Source organism: Pristiophorus japonicus, chromosome 2, assembly GCF_044704955.1.
Source record: "Pristiophorus japonicus isolate sPriJap1 chromosome 2, sPriJap1.hap1, whole genome shotgun sequence".
Lineage (NCBI taxonomy): Eukaryota > Metazoa > Chordata > Chondrichthyes > Pristiophoridae > Pristiophorus > Pristiophorus japonicus.
The window spans coordinates 75,788,505-75,806,214 of record NC_091978.1 but is presented as its reverse complement, the minus strand read 5'-3'; the positions used below and the strand labels follow the sequence as shown (position 1 = coordinate 75,806,214).

The 17,710-nt window shown below is 44.4% G+C and overlaps 1 protein-coding gene across 1 annotated transcript in view; it reads right to left on the bottom strand.

Annotated features, from left to right (window-relative positions):
* Positions 1-301: 301 nt before the first annotated feature.
* LOC139230593 (AT-rich interactive domain-containing protein 3A-like) overlaps positions 302-17,710 on the bottom strand; it is a 584,081-nt gene continuing 566,672 nt past the window's right edge. Inside the window, exons 7-8 of the mRNA XM_070862418.1 lie at positions 9,592-9,684; positions 302-751 (exon numbers count right to left, since the gene is read on the bottom strand). Of these exons, the coding sequence (XP_070718519.1) occupies positions 594-751; positions 9,592-9,684 (251 nt within the window). The 3' untranslated portion in view covers positions 302-593. The remainder of the gene's footprint in view (positions 752-9,591; positions 9,685-17,710) is intronic.

Below are 17,710 nucleotides of genomic sequence, written 5' to 3'. Positions count from 1 at the left end.
AAAGCTGAGTTACAGTATATCGTATTTGTTTTTCTCCTGAAAACAACTGATTGTTGAAACAAAGTAATCAATCCCCCTCGATCATGAAACATTATTAAGATGTAAATATGATCAATCCATATCTTTTTTTTTCTTTTTTTCCCTTCTTTTTGGCCACACCTAATAAATCTTCCAAAAATTGAACCCTTCTGCAGAACACAACAAAACCAGTTATACACGGACAAGTGCGTCCAACCAAAATGGTCATCCAGAATCTCATCACCATCTTCATTGAAGAGTCTATGGTTGTGTGGATGTCCATCTAAAAATATAAGTGTCAACTCACTTACAGAAAGCAACAGATTTACGCAAAGTTAAAATCACTGATTTCGGGTTTGTTTGTCACAAAATTGAGTGGAGTCCAGTCCAACAGTGATTAACTGTACAATATAGTAAATGTGACCCTCATGCATGATTGAGTTCGTTTCCATCACTTCACCTGCAAAGTTATCAATATTCTCGTTGCAAACTTTCCTTGCAAAAAAAAAACACTCAAAAAAACACCAGAGTCTTCAGGGACTGTCTCGTGTGGTCTCCTGTATGTTGGCGAGGCTTCAAGGTGCAGAACTGGTCGGAGTGTGACTATGAGATGAGGAAGAGGAAGGCTGAGCTTGTGCTGCTAATGCCGGACTAGGCATGCCCTGAGAGCTGCTGCTGTTCCCATTGCTGCCAGACATCACGGGAATGACTGGCCTTCGTGCGAACAGAACCCCTGCAGAGAAAGCAAAATGTAGTAATGCAAAGGAATTGGTATTCAATATGCACACACACGCACACACACACATGTACATGAACATATACCTACAGATAGATTAGTAGCCCCATTCTATTTTCTAACATAACACAAGTTGTGGGGGTGAGGGGCAGGTGGTGGGGGAGGGGCTCGAATGGTCTGACAGCGAACCAGAGTTTTTTTGTGGGTGACATAAAGTGCTAAAGTTTAAAAATTCCTAACTGTAAAAATTCGTCTTGGGTAGTGGCGTAAAGTGGGTGGTATTGGATCGTCGCCCGTTAATTCCATTGACTGCAAGGGAGCTGAATATCAGGCGATGTGAAGAACGGGCAGCTGATTCAATACCGCCCGTTTTGCACGACGGTCCGAGAGGAATTTCTGCCCCCTAGGCTGTTCTTTAAGTATCCTCCAATATCCCTTTAAGGCTACTCACAGCCTGGTCCAAATGGGCACAGCGTGTGTGGCACTTTCTCCACCCATTTGAATCTGAAAATTCCAATCGAATGGCGTCGGAAACCAATTTGCATATTTAAGCAGCTATTTCAGCCAGATGGACTACTCGGCTATTTACAGGCCTGCTTCAAAATTGCATCAGGCGGGCCTTGGTTGTCAGTAGGGTGGCTGAGGTCTAATCGAGATTTCTAAAATGACAGAAGGATTCAATAGATAGAGAGATACGATTTCCCCTGGGAGCGGAAATCCAGGTTCATAAGGGACGGGCAGTGTTGACCAATTTACTTGATTATTTTGTGAAGGTGGTGGATCAGGGTCAACAGGTGTTATCTACCTAGAGTTCAGGAAGGCATTTGACACTGTCCCACCTAATAAACTACTTTACAATGTGTGTACCCATTGGATAGATAGCAAAACATGAGGAAGACAATAGAAAGACCTGTATTTTATAGAGTGGCTTTCATAACCTCAGGACATCCCAAAGTGCTTTACAATCAATGAAATACTTTTGAAGCGTAGTCACTGTTGTAATGTAGAAAATGCGGCTGCAAATTTGTGCACAGCTAGGTCCGACAAATAGCAATGAGATAATCTGTTTTGGTGATGTTATTTGAGGGATAACTATCGGCCAGGACACTGTGGTGAACTGCCCTGCTCTTCTTTGAACAGTGTCATGGGATCTTTTACATCCACCTGAGAGTTTAACGTCTCATCCGAAAGACGGCATCTCAGACAGTGCAGCATTCTGTCAGTACTGCACAGAAGTGTCAGCTGAGATGATGTGCTCAAGATAAACCTGCCAATTACAGGCCAGTCAGTTTAACGTTGGTGGATAATCCAGGAGAAAATTAACAGTCACTTGGACAACCATGGACTAATAAAAGAGAGCCAGCACAGTGTTGTTAAGGGAAAATCGTGTTTGACTAACTTGATTAAGTTTATTGATGAGGTAACAGAGAGGGTGGATGAGGGCAGTGCAGATGATGTTTATATGGACATTCAAAAGGCGTTTGATAAAATACCACATATCAGGCTTGTTAGCAAAATTGAAGCCCATGGGATAAAAGGGGCAGTAGCAGCATGAGTATAAAATTGGCTAAGGGTTAGAGAACAGAGGAGAAAAAATTGCCCTGCACCTCGATTGGGGGCGGTAACCTTCTGGGGCTTGGACTTTTAGTGCCTGGCACAGAAGTGGCACCCCCGCCGTGGAATTGCCCTTACCGCCCCTCAAAGGAAACGGAGGGCATTCTCGCGCGCTCCACTTCCTTTGGGGGTGGTAACCGGGGTGCTACTGGGGCAGTGAGGGAAGCGCTACATGGCTGCCCCGCATCGCGCTGATGCGCTTCAACACCCTTCCCCTTTGATTAAAAGGGGATGGCCGCTGCACACTCTGCACAGCCACTGATTGCCTCCACTGGGCACCAGGGCAGCGTGCAACTGGGCCAGCAGCCCGGCACCCAAGATGGAGTGTCACGTTGCACGATGGCGGCCCCGACCATGCTGAGGCCGCCATCATTGAGCCGACCCGAGAGTCGGCTGACAAAATAAGATGGCGACCCTTTAAGGAGCGCCCTGAGAGTGGATGCCCTCACGCGAAGCTGGCATTGACAGCCACTCATGTCAGCCTTGCGGGGCAATTCCCCCTGCGGGACGTTGAGGGGTCGGTGCGCATGACAATGACATCATTGCCGGTTGCGCGGCAGCCCAGGGCGCTAACTTCAGGGTGCACCGCTGCCATGGCAGTGCCTCGCAAACTCCCAGGCAATTTCCCGGGAGGTGGTAGTGCCCCCTCCTCCGGAGGCACTAACGGGGCTATAACATGGGGCAATTTTGCCCCACAGAGAGTTGTGATGAATGGCTGTTTTTCAGACTGGAGCGTGGTATACAGATGAGTTCCCCAAGGTTCAGTACTAGGACCACTGTTGTTTTTGATATGTATTAATGACTTGGACTTGGGGGTACAGGGCACAATTTCGAAATTTGGAAATGACACAAAACTTGGAAGTGTAGTGAACACCGAGGAAGATAGTAATAAGACTTCCCGATGATATAGACAAGCTGGTGGAATGGGTGAGCACATGGCTGATGAAATTCAATGCAGAAAAGAGTGAGGTGATACATTTTGGTAGGAAGAATAAGAGACAATACAATTTTAAAGACGGTGCTAAAAGAGAGAGACCTGGGGTTGCTTGTGTGCACATCTTTGAAAGTGACTGGATAGGTTAACAAAGCAGTTAATAAAGTATATGGGATCTTGGGCTTTATAAATAGAAGCATAGGGCACAAAAGCTAACCTATACAAGACACTAGTTCGGCCCCAGCTGGAATAATTGTGTGCAATTCTGGGCACCACACTTTAAGAAGGACGTGAAGGCTTTGTAAAGTGTACAGAAGTGATTTACTAGAATGGTTCCAGAGATGAGGGAATAGAGTTACGTGGATAGATTGGAGAAGCTGGGATTGTCTCCTTGAAGCAGAGAAGGCGAAGAGGAGATTTGATAGAGGTGTTTAAGATCATGAAGGATGTAGATAGAGTAAAGACACATTGTTTCGATGGCTGAAGGGTCAATAACCAGAGGGCACAGATTTAAGGTGATTAAGAACCAGAGGCGACATGAGGAAAAACCTTTTTACACAACGAGTGGTTAAGATTTGGCATGTGCTGCCTAATGGTTGGTGGATACAGATTCAATAGTAGCTTTCAAATGGGAATTGGATAAATATTTGAAGGAGAAAATAATGCAGGGGTATGGGGAAAGAGCGGGGGAGTGGGACTAACTGGTTTGCTCTTCGAAAGAGCAGGCGCAGACTCAATTCGGCCAAAAGGCCTCCTTCTGTGCTGTATATTCTATGATAAGTCTTTGAAGTGGGACATGAGTTCAGAGGTGAGAGTGCTACCATTGAACCAAGGCTGACAGTTTGGACAGTTCATGCATGGCTGAAAGATAGACAACAAAAAGTGATGATGCACAGGTAGGTGACAGAGTGGAAACCAATTACCATTGGAGTCCCACAGGAGTCGGTGTTTGAGTCATTGTTGCTTATATTTTTTATTACAAAATATTATCCAAAGCATCTCAATTTGTGAATGACACCAAATTGGGTACAGTGGTGAACACGAGTCACGACATGATAGGTCAGATGGAATTTAACATAGAGACGGGAGTTTATGTAGAAGAAGCAATAATGTGGATTATATATTAAATGGCAACATGCAAGATGTAACAGAGCAAGAAACATATCTGGCAATTTTGATGGTTTGATTTTTAAAACTGTTGGTTCAATGTTCACAGATGGTTAAGAAGCTAAATAAAATGTTGGGAGGTATGATTTAACAATCTAAAGAAGTGCTTTTGATGTTGTATCTGGCTTTAATGAGGTATATCTGAAGTACTGTGTTCAGTGTGGTATCCGTATTATAAAGCTCATTCCTGAACTTAAACAGTTGAGTTATGAGAAAAGATTGTCTACCCTGTGACATTAATCTCTGGAGAAGAGGATGGATTTTTTGATATAGGTCATTAACATATGGAGAATTTGGAGATCCAGAATTTGAGGACTTTGGAACCCTAAATTTAAAGTTAGGATGTCAAAGGAAATCGGGGCTTTGAAATTGTTGGGGCTTCTCCCAATCTTCCACCATAACTTGAGGAGGAGATCAACCAAACTCTTAGATGTAAACAGCTGAAAACGGCAAATTACGCTGTTTTTCTACGAGTTCTGAGATTGCGAGAACTCTGTGGAATTTCCAGGCTGGGAAATTTAATATGAGTATGATAGAATTGAGAAACAAATTACCAGCAGGGGTGGTGGAACAGAAAGCCATGGCAAAATTTGAAAAATTCCTCTGAGGAAAGAGGATTTCAGGGTTGTTAATTCCTGAAATCATGGTAACAAAACCAATAGCTGTTTTGGAAGAGTGGACTAGTTAGAGTAAGTGTTTTCTGCCCAAAACATGACTGTGTCACTTTGTTAAAAAGGGAGTTATATTAATATTATGTTAACTCTGGTGGAATTACAGCTAATAGAGGGGCTAATCCTGCAGTGTCCCTTTAAAACTGCCGCTCCCTCAATAGGTTCTGCAGGCAGCTGATAGCAACAGGTTTATTTTAAAAGGCACTAAAGATTTTAACTGATTGTTCTGATGGTTGGGGTGAGTCAGGCTGCAGAGTATGGAAACAAAATGACCTCACAACAAGACGGGATTCTAGATAACACTGCCAGTTTTAAGATTTATAGGAGTTTTACACCCCCGACCCTGACACATTTTTTTTGTTTTAATCAATTATCAGCTCATAAATCTTTAACCTTCAAGCATATCTAGGCTTCCAAACAGTTACTGTAGTTCATGATTCATCAGCTGAAATGCTTGGTTGCCTTTCCACTCTGCATCCAAAACTATATAGGAGTTGGAGGTTATATTTCCTATGAGTCGCATTAGACTGATGTACAGAGCTGCCAATGTTGGATAAATCCCGGGTGTGAGATATTTAGTTGCGGGACATATATCTGACATAACCAAGGATGCCAAAACATATGCATGGCTAAAGAAAGCAAGCTGTGACTGCTATATGATGATAACCAAGTGGCATTATGTATTATTCTCTTCTTTTTTCTCTGTTTTTCTCCTCTTCTTTCATTCACCGCCTTCCTTTTACTGTATTTCTCATTCTCTCTCCACAGCTCCATTGTCTGTGGCATCTGCACTGTTTTCTCTTGCTTTCGCACATTGTGAGCTAGGGATGTAGGAGTATCCCATGTCCTTGTTCTCCATGTAGAGAAAGCAATATAAAATATGCTCAGATTTACAAGCACAGTGTGCAACTGTAGTAGGGCAAGAAATCATGATTTGTTGCATGAACGTTCCATCAAATGCAAGAGAATTGATAAGCTCACCTAAGTGCAGAATACTACCTTTAACAGAAAAAGGCTTGCTTAAAAGAGGCGAATTCTGAATAGCAGCAAGCACTGTCAAAGACCTGCAGTTATTTCAGTGTCTGCAATATAGGGCCAATTTTCCATATGGGCTCTCGGTGTAGGAACTTGCCCACTAAAAGTGTATGGGGGTCAATTTTAACCCTAAGCAAGTTTCAGGTGGGTGCAGGACAGGGCAAGTGCAAAATGCACTCATGGACCTAAGTTTGAGGCAAGGGGTATTTGAATTCCCAGCCCCTATCTTCGTGCCAAGGCTGGGCTGCCCGCCCGAAATGAGCGGAAAGCGACAGCTGGCTGGTAGTGAGAGAGGAAGTTGGTGTGGCCGAAGGCAGTGCGCCAGCACTAAGGAAAGTCACAAGGAAAGGGGGGGTTTTGGGAAAGTCTCACAGGAGGGAAGGAGGCTGGAGGTGTGGGGGAGGCGGTGGGAATCTGGGACAGAGGAGACTGCGACTTCCCTTGTGGGGCCTGAAAGAGCACTCTTGTTCATCCTGGCCCCACAATAGGAAGGTTTACATTTAGCTTGGAGGGGCTTCCCTATCTGCACACCTGGTGGGAAAGCTGCTGTGGCTTCAGGAGGGGGAGTGAATGGGAATAAAAAGTCATTTCTGTCTGGTATTATTATTAAAAGTTGCACTAGTTGCCATCAGTCTGGCATGTACATAAAGAGATAGAATTTCTGAGAGGGTTCACCCAATCTCCCTCATCATCTTCATCGGAAGATCAGCAGAAAGCACAGAGTAACTTTGTAAACGACCAAAGATGTTAGAAACATAGAAAATAGGTGCAGGTGTAGGCCATTCGGCCCTTCGCACCTGCACCGCCATTCAATGAGTTAATGGCTGAACATGTAACTTCAGTACCCCATTCCTGCTTTCTCGCCATACCCCTTGATCCCCCTAGTAGTAAGGACTACATCTAACTCCTTTTTGAATATATTTAGTGAATTGGCCTCAACAACTTTCTGTGCTAGAGAATTCCACAGGTTCACCACTCTCTGGGTGAAGAAGTTTCTCCTCATCTCAGTCCTAAATGGCTTACTACTTGTCCTTAGACTGTGACCCCTGGTTCTGGACTTCCCCAACATTGGGAACATTTCTCCTGCATCTAACCTGTCTAACCCCGTCAGAATTTTAAACGTTTCTATGAGATCCCCTCTCATTCTTCTGAACTCCAGTGAATACAAGCCCAGTTGATCCAGTCTTCTTTGATATGTCAGTCCCGCCATCCCAGGAATCAGTCTGGTGAACCTTCGCTGCACTCCCTCAATAGCAAGAATGTCCTTCCTCAAGTTAGGAGACCAAAACTGTACACAAAACTGTTGCGGAAGATTGGGAGAAGGCCCACAGAAATACGAGCTCACATTCTCAAAAATGCTAAATCTACTGGAATTTAAAAAAAATACTTCTTTTAATTTGCTCAGAAACATTGCCATCGATCTACAGTTGGGTCGCATGGCAAACATCATTTTCACTACTTTCAAATGTATACTAATTTACAGAAGGAAATATTTAACTGCAAGCATGAAATGTCCGATGACAATGCCTCTGGAATCCTTAAGTAAAGAGGTTTTTATTTTCAGTTTCAGCTGGCCTCACACAGAAAGTCAACCTATCAGTTATTCACTTAACTGGAACTGACTGCATTGACAGTCACTGACTCACCTCCTGATGTGAACAGCAGTCAAAATGTACTGCAAAGTTCATTTTGAGCAGGTAAAAACAGTTAAACTGTCAGGTGCACTGCCATAAAAATGGCCATACTGCTGAGTCCACCTCATCCATAACATAGAAGCTGTTGTCATCTGATTACCCCTGAATTGTACGGCTTTGTGTGCTGGAACGTGAAGGAAGTTGACAAGACAAAGATACCAACAGGAGAGATGAGTTGGTGGAGAGGAATAGTGAAAGATTCCAGGATGCAAGAAATCAAGAGTGAGATATGGCTTGGACAAGAAATAACGCTTCTACAGAAGATCTAGACTGCAATGGCTTGGGCTGGTTTTGAATGGAAACAACTGGACGACCTTTCGTGGCCCTGCACACAAAGGTACATGGAACAAGAAGCCAAGGAAGCGCAAGATAGACAATGTCAAAAATGATTTGTCACAGAAAGGGCTACAGATGACTAAAGAGGCCAGGCTAGTTCAGAACCAGCAGCAGTGGAGTGAATTCATTTGGCCCCATCGTCGCTGCTGAGATGACAGGTGGGAATTTAGTAGTGGTACCACCATGTATAATATGCATTTGCCATTAGACACTTTTATAATACAAACAAGACACTGTGGGCTGGATTTTCCTGAGAGCAAGGTCAGGGTGGGTCTTCTGCCTGCGATCTGACCATACTGCAACTGCGACCCATTTTCCTACTTTGTACTATGGAAGTTATCATTTAAGAAAAATGCTTGCTGTTGAAGCATGGCTCTGTGACAAGGTTGGTTCCCCTCCTCCAGAGGCAAAACGCCGTTGATGGCAAATGACAAGGCCACCAGCCTCTGGCTGCTTTTTTTTTTTTGAGTCCTCTCTGAGTTTCCTACCCATCCATGCTGGTCAGCAATGCATGTGTCTCTGACATCAGGGAAAATGTAAGTCACCAAAATGAAAACTACAGTTAAGACAGCAAGCACAGTTGCTTTAAACTTGCAATCACAGCTTTTAGGTAGCTGTGCATGTACAATCTTGTGGATGTGCAGTTGCTTCAATGTTATCACTGGTGCTGTGAATCCATCCTGCAATATAAACAAGGTAAGCACCTTTTGCAGAATCACTGGAAATACAAATAGGTTATATAGGCAGTCAATTATGGTTAGCACACACTCAGGCTACTCAATACAGGCTTCACTGTATTGCGATTGTGCCTCAGGCCATGAAAGATAGTACATTTGTTGCTGCATTTCCACATACTGCTTATTATTTTTATGGTCTAGACTCCTGTTATGCAGTGATCACAACAGCTGTCTTAGCTGTAGTTTTCATTCTTATTCGCTTCTATGTTTAGTACAACATTCCTTAGTAAGTATCCCTGTCCTATCTGTGCTTCCGTTCCATCCCCAGCCCCCCGCATCCCATCCTATTTAATTCCATGTTTCCATCTGTTCCCTTAGGAACGGGCTAGAATTAAAGGGCAAGTGAACACGGCAGAGAGGGCTCTGAACTGCCGCTGCTTACACAGTGGTAATTAAACCCTCAGCTCAACGACACAGTCTGCATTCAGCAGTCTGTTTCTCAATCTAAGACAATGAGCACAATCGACCACAAATCAACAAGGGCAATTTCAAGATATTTAACTTTTTTAACTGCATCGGACTGCCACTTCATTAGAATGGATTTTATAGTAAAGACATCAAATTGTGTATAGAACTTAACGCCACTGCACTGCTATAAGTTATTGGATTTCCTGCTTGCAATTACATTGGAAAACAGCCTTCTATTTACCTGTGTAGACAACTCCATTTATTTCTATTGACATGTTGATGCTGCTAATGCCATTTGTAGACAGGTTCAATGCAGTTTCTTGTCTGTCATCTGCTGGAGAAAGCAAGAAGAAGAAAATACCAATATGAGTGCCAAAAAGCAAGATAGCTGAGAGAGTAAACTAGAGATGATAAGCTGACTCTTGGGACCTGATAACACTGGGATATTTGATTACTAAGTTTCTCTTAACAAATAATGCAAGTACACTGTGTTTTTCTTTCCCTTCTGAACTTGCCTGGAGCTGTTCTTTATTAAGGTGAAATTGGGCCCAATTAGTAGAATTCTTTACCTTCTTCAGTCTTCATTTTTCTCCTATATGTTGGGTCAAAATCCTGGAGCTCTCTACCCAACAGCACTGTGGGAGTAGCTTCACCACACGGACTGCAGCGGTTCAAGAAGATGGCTCACCACCTTCTCAAGGACAATCAGGGATGGGCAATAAATACTGGCCTCGAATTAAAAAATATATATTCTGCAAGCTTTTACAAACCAAGTTTGGGGGATGGTTGCCATCTCACCACTTCTTAATTTCTCCTCCTCTTTGAGACCATGGTGGTGTCCTGCATTACAGGCCTTGGCCTTGCACCCAGGTTTCTTAATAAAAAAAGTAACTTCCTCTCCAGACTAATTTTAAAGTGTTTTGTGAAGCAAAAAGGTTCATGATACCAATATGACAGTTGTAAGGCAAGAACATTACTGAAAAATGTAGACCTCATATTTCAAATGGCATTGTCCTCACTTCGTAAATGTATTGAGCAAGATACAAGTTGGGTTTTGTTAAAACTTTTTTTGTTGTACTCATCAAGCCGAAGACTATTAGTTTGTGGGATGGAGTACAGTGTATTTGCTTCATGGGTTCTTTGCTTAAGAATTCATAGCTACACATTTACTGTAAGGAACTAGCTGGTTTATTAGCAAAGGTTTAACAATCAAACTGAACGTTACTAGTTCATCCGCATGGCTCACAACTGTACACCTCATCGTGGAGAACCTGAACTCAATTAACCGGGGGTTTATTGAACCTTGTGAACATCACGTGATTGGCTAAGCCACTCACAGTGCAATAGCTCCACAAGCCTGTGAGCTTGCTCACATGTGCATAAATTACCTGGAGCACATTTTATCTCAGCCACCAGCAATCAGCACCAAGTTTTCCAAATATAAAACGGGTTAGATGTACGAACAATAACAATAATAATTTGTAGTTATATAGTGCCTCTAATGCAAACAACATCCCAAGGCACTTTACAAATAGGCATATGGAACAATGGAGTAAAGCTCCCTCTACTGTGCTCAGTAATGTGCCTAAATCCTAACCTCAAGAGTTATTTTCCACTCTACCAGTGTGGTAGTTTCTATTTCCGACACCAGCCACCCTAGTCTAATTTGCTTTTAGGATTAGAATTGGTGTGCACACTAATTGTGATTAAAGAGTAATAATTTGTTCTGTTACAGGTAGTGGAACAGACACTATAAATGCACATTCTTTATTTTTTTACCCAGTAGCAATGTTCGCCTGATTGGTCTATAGTTACCCAATTCAAGCTTCTACAATTTTCTCTCTGATTTTCCTCAATATTCTCGGACGTATCTCATCAGGTCCCAGTGCCCTTTTACACTTTAAGTTCCATAATTTTTCAGCAATATTTCCCTTTATTTCCCTATAGTTATTCTGTCCAATTGCATAACCTTTTACACCCTTTCATTCCCCGCATCACACTCTTGTGTAAAAAGTGAAGCAAAGTACTCATTTTGTATCTCCGCCTTCATTCTCCATGAGCTTTCCCTTTTCATCTCCAACCAGTTCTAAACTTGCTTTAATAATTATTTTACTGTGTAATGTGTCTATAAAATGCATTAATATTGCCCTTTACAACTGCAGGTTGTCCCTTTCCTTTCCAATCTTTTTTGTTTCCCATCAATATTTATTATTCTCCCCTTGATTTTCTTTTGTATCATTATCCTTAGATTTTTAAGTTTCATCTTAATTTTTTAATTTCTCTACTCATCGAAGGAACTCCAGTTTTTGCTACATACTCTTTACTTCATGTGGGAATATGTCTAATCTCTACACTAATCATCTCCCATTTGAACATGTCCTATTTTTGTCCACTGCTGGATCTGTCAATTTCTCTTTCCAACTTTAATGGGCTAGTTCACTTTTTATCTGTTGAAATGTACTTTTTGTTCCCAATCAAGTACCTTTATCTTTTACTTTTACCTGTCTTTTTGGGCCTCATAATGTTTGCTGTCTGTTAGATGATCCTCATCACTTACATTAACTACTTGCCCAAATCATTTTGTGGAATTAGAGCCAGTCCTCACTTATTGGACTAAAAACATACTGATCTGGAAGCAGTCCTGGCTATATCAGAGTCCTGAATTACCCACACACCTTTCAAAGCCCTCTTCTCTGCATAACAAGAGTTATCTATTACAAATGAAAATTGTCTTATGCTAGTCTGTAACACAGAAATATTAAAAAAGCAAATTGCATAAAATTCATTGGACCATATATCAGGCCTCCCAACTTCCATCCTCCATAAACTTGAATTCATCCGAAACTCTGCCACACGTATCCTAACTCCCACCAAGTCCCGTTCACCCATCACCCCTTTGCTCGCTTACCTACATTGAATCTCGGTCTGGCAAAGTCTTAATTTTAAAATTCTTATCCTTGTTTTCAAATCCCACCCCATGGCCTCACTTTGGAACCACTTTATGACCCTCTGAGATCTCTGCACTCCTCTAATTCTGGCCTCTTGCGTGTCCCCAATTTTAATCGCTCCACCAATGGCAGCTGTGCCTTTAGCTGTCTGGGCCTGAAGTTCTGGAATTCCCTCCTTAAGTCTCTTCACTTCTTTATCTCACTCTCCTCCTTTAAGACGCTCCTTGAAACCAGCCTGTTTGACAACATTTTTGTTCGCCCGTCCTAATATCTCCTAATATGGCTCGGTATCAAATTTTGTTTGATGAGGTTCCTGTGAGGGTTCTTGGGACATTTTACTACGTTAAAGGTGCTATATAAAGGCAAGTTGTGTATTGTTGCCTGCACTGGTAATATCTCCTGAACAAGCTTTGAAATAAAATATGATGTCTTCGAGCTTTATTATCAAGATCAGTACCAATACTGGTGGCCTCAGTGCGAAACCGGACATCAAGATTGTGAATAGTCTCTGGTTCAACCAGAAAGAAAGAGACAGGACACAGAGGAGGATGTAATCAGGGGCAAAGAAACAGACTATATGCTGGGGGGATAAAGACAATGGTTGCGTGATGCTGAGCTAGAGGAAGCTGTAAGTCATTTATGACTTGATGTTGGGAAAGCAATCTGACAACCTGAAGGCAGTTGAAGGGTCAAGAGTAAAAGTGGAGAGGTATTTGTTGTGTATGGAGAAAGAGTCAGACTGAACACTGTGAGCTCAAAGTAAAGTGTGACTTTAGTCCTTCATTGCAGGTCTCCAGAGTGCCTCTCCAATCTGTGAAGCCTCCTTAAATACCTGTGCTCCCAAGGGATTATGGGATCCCTTGAGACTCCGGGGATGAGCCCTCTGGTGGCTGTACAAAGTAAATACAAGTTTATATATATAACAACACTCCCCCCTGCCCCCCCGCCCAAGTCAATATGTAACTATTTACAATGTGAGTCGATTTGGGGACCTTCTTGCCCTAGTTGATCGTCTCAGTGTGAAAGCTGCTGTTGTTGAATCATTTGTTGGGCCCTCGCTGGGCTGCCTGGTGTGTTGGGCCCTGTTGGGCTGCTGTGGATGATGGGTTCTGCTTCATGGTCAACCGTGGTGCCGGTTGCCACTGGTGTGTATGTTGGGGGATTAAAAAAGGTAGGGTCCAAGGTGGGTTGCTCAGGATAGTCCATGAATCTGAGTTTGATTTGGTCCAAGTATTTCCGGTGAATGAGTCCATTTGAAAGTTTGACCCAAAACACCCTGCTCCCCTCTTTGGCCACGACAGTACCGGGAAGCCACTTGGGACCTTGTCCATAATTTAATACAAATACAGGATCATTGACTTCAATCACGCGTGACACATTTGCGCTATCATGGTATGCACTTTGTTAAATCAGGGTGAACCAACGAGAGTCTTGTCTTAAGTGCTCTTTTCATGAGCAGTTCAGCAGGTGGGATCCCAGTGAGTGAGTGGGGTCTCGTGCGGTAGCTAAGCAGGACTTAGAAAACATAGAAAACATAGAAAATAGGTGCAGGAGTAGGCCATTCGGCCCTTCTAGCCTGCACCGCCATTCAATGAGTTCATGGCTGAACATGCAACTTCAGTACCCCATTCCTGCTTTCTCACCATGCCCCTTGATTCCCCTAGTAGTAAGGACTTCATCTAACTCCTTTTTGAATATATTTAGTGAATTGGCCTCAACAACTTTCTGTGGTAGAGAATTCCACAGGTTCACCACTCTCTGGGTGAAGAAATTCCTCCTCATCTCGGTCCTAAATGGCTTCCCCCTCATCCTTAGACTGTGTCCCCTGGTTCTGGACTTCCCCAACATTGGGAACATTCTTCCTGCATCTAACCTGTCTAACCCCGTCAGAATTTTAAACGTTTCTATGAGGTCCCCTCTCATTCTTCTGAACTCCAGTGAATACAAGCCCAGTTGATCCAGTCTTTCTTGATAGGTCAGTCCCGCCATCCCGGGAATCAGTCTGGTGAACCTTCGCTGCACTCCCTCAATAGCAAGAATGTCCTTCCTCAGGTTAGGAGACTAAAACTGTACACAATACTCCAGGTGTGGCCTCACCAAGGCCCTGTACAATTGTAGCAACACCTCCCTGCCCTTGTACTCAAATCCCCTCGCTATGAAGGCCAACATGCCATTTGCTTTCTTAACCGCCTGCTGTACCTGCATGCCAACCTTCAATGACTGATGTACCATGACACCCAGGTCTCTTTGCACCTCCCCTTTTCCTAATCTGTCACCATTCAGATAATAGTCTGTCTCTCTGTTTTTACCACCAAAGTGGATAACCTCACATTTATCCACATTATACTTCATCTGCCATGCATTTGCCCACTCACCTAACCTATCCAAGTCGCTCTGCAGCCTCATAGAATCCTCCTTGCAGCTCACACTGCCATCCAACTTAGTGTCATCCGCAAATTTGGAGATACTACATTTAATCCCCTCGTCTAAATCATTAATGTACAATGTAAACAGCTGGGGCCCCTTGGGGTAGGCGAGTCTGCAGTGAGCCTTCAGTTACCCTCTTCAAGCCTTGCTTGATGGTTTGCACTGCTCTTTCTGCCTGACCATTGGACGCTGGTTTAAGTGGGGCAGATGTGACATGTTTGATCCCGTTACGGGTCATGAATTCTTTGAACTCAGCACTGGTTAAACATGGCCCGTTGTCGCTCACCAGGACATCGGGTAGGCCGTGTGTGACAAACATGGCCCGCAGGCTTTCAGTAATGGCAGCGGACGTGCTAGTCAACATTATCTCACATTCAATCCACTTGGAGTATGCATCCACAACCACAAGGAACATTTTACCCAAGAACGGACCTGCATAGTCGACGTGTACCCTAGACCACGGTTTGGAGGGCCAAGACCATAAACTTAGTGGCGCCTCCCTGGGTACATTGCTTAACTGAGAGCATGTATTACATCTGTGAACGCAGGACTCTAAGTCCGCATCGATACTGGGCCACCACACGTGGGATCTGACTATCGCTTTCATCATTACGATGCCTGGGTACTGTGGAGGTAATTGAAGAAGGTGTCTCTGCACTTCTTGGGGACCACTACTCGATTGCCCCACAGAAGGCAGTCTGCCTGTATAGACATTTCATCTTTGCACCGCTGGAACGGCTTTATCTCTTCCTGCATTTCCATGGGACACTGGACTAGCTCCCATGAAGCACACAGCTTTTGACGAGAGATAATAAAGGATCCTGGCTTGTCCAGGTTTTAACTTGCCGGGCAATGACGGGTGATTGCTCACTCTCAAATGCTTCCATAACCCTGGCTAGATCTGCGGGCTGCGCCATTTCCACCCCCGTGGTGGGCAATGGCAGCCTACTGAGAGTATCGGCGCAGTTTTCTGTGCCTGGCCTGTGGCGGATGTTGTAATTGTATGCGGACAACGTGAGCGCCCATCTCTGGATGCGGGCCGATGCATTGGTATTTTGATCAGCCAGGTACCTGACACGCAGGGAAACCCAGCACCGTGCTTAATTGCCTGCAAGCCAAGCTTCAGAAAGTCCACATGGGTAATGTTTCTGTTTGCCCAAAGTGATGTGCACACTATCTCCCTGTAGGGACAAACTCCAATTCCCCAACTGCAGAGGAACAAGCCTTTGGTTTAGTCGGAACACTGTTGCCTTTGCGTCAGTAGGTGCTTCAAATCTCGCTCCAGACAGTCCCGACGAGTGGAGACTAGGGGGCTAAATTCAGCTCCCCAAAAAGGCCTTTTACCAGTAGAAAGCGTCAGCCAGGCAGCGGAGTCGAGTGGCCGCCGGCTTCCGGTCCAGTGGCCGCCGCCAGCGAAATTCATCTCGGGGATTTTTCTGGCGGTCCCCACTTCTGCCGACCATCCTAAGTGCGTCACCAAAGAGCGCACCACCGATCTCCCACAGCTCCATCACACCTCCCGCGAAATTTAGGTCCGAAAATCTAAAAGCCACCACGCGATGACTCCGACAGCTTTTTCTGTCGATGCACCTTCCTTTCACTCTGTGAGCCACGGCAGCATGGCAGCCCTTCAAGGGGAGGACGCACTGTTTTCTTTTGTCGGCCGACTGCCAGGTCGGGCCAACAATTATGCCCCCGGGTTCAGCCGGGCCGCCAACAAGCAGCCTGGTACCCCCTCTTGGGTGCCGGGCCGCTGGCCCAACCGAAACCCTCCTTGTTGGCCCAGTGGACCGAAGTTTCTAAATGCCAAAGGCTGTTCCCTTTAAGTGAAGGGGAGAGCATGGTGATGCACACGCGCCGTGACATCATCTCCGCTCCGCTGCTGACTGACAGCGGCGGAGTCTCTGTCCCACCTCCACTTCCGTCCCTCTAGAGTACTTACCGCCCCACCTCCGTCCCCATTATGACCGACTTCCGGTCCGCTGAAACAAAAAAACGACTAAGAGCTGAATTTACCTAAAGAGTCAACCTTATCTCACCCGGCAGAAAAAACACTTTTAGAGCAGAAGGTGCGACCCGTTTCGGGTGAAGGTAAATTTTGGCCCCCAGACCTCTTAATTCTGAATTGACTTTCTGTGAGATGCACAAGTTTGATTGGTTTGGGTGGCCCTCACCATAAGGCCTATAAAACCCTCCCAATGTATAGGACTAAATACCCTTTCGGTTTGGTTTAACAATGGCTACGGCCATGCAAGGAGCTTTTCACGCGGCAGCCCATCAGATTTTAATCAGCCTCCGAATCCTTCCACTATTTCATGCTATTATCCAAGGAAAGATACAAAAAAGTAAACAAACCTAACTCCAGGGAACCAAGCCTTAAGGATCCCAGACTGTGTGCAGGGTCAAAGCTGGTGTTTAACCAGCTAAAACCCACATAGAGCATTAAGAAGTTTCCTGCTATGTGTCCATTCAGGATCACTCTACTTATTATATTATTGGTTGAGGGTTATATGGAGCTGAACCTCCATCGACAGCTAGTGAGCCACGTTGAATTATCAATCACCAAAAGTGTCGTGGAATAGTGTCGACCTGTCAGATATTGTATTACCAAGCCTGCCACAGAGAATTGAACTTCCTTTGCCAGGCATGCCATCTTGGAGATGATGTGAACCCAAAAGGATTCTGCTTACCTGCCACGAAAGAGGACAGTCATCAGATCGTCACTACGCTACTGACAAGTACATGTTTGAAACCTTATTAGGCACACAGCAAGTACAGTAAGCTTCGCAAAAAGCCCCAGGACATCGCTGCAGGAGTTCCTCCGGACAGTATCTTCAGCTGCTTCATCGATGATCTTCCCTTCATCCAGACGTGGGGATGTTCGCTGATAATTGCACAGTGTTCTATTCCATTCGCAACTCCTCAGATAATGAAGCCTTCCATGCTCACATGCAGCAAGATCTGGATGACATTCAGGCTTGGGCT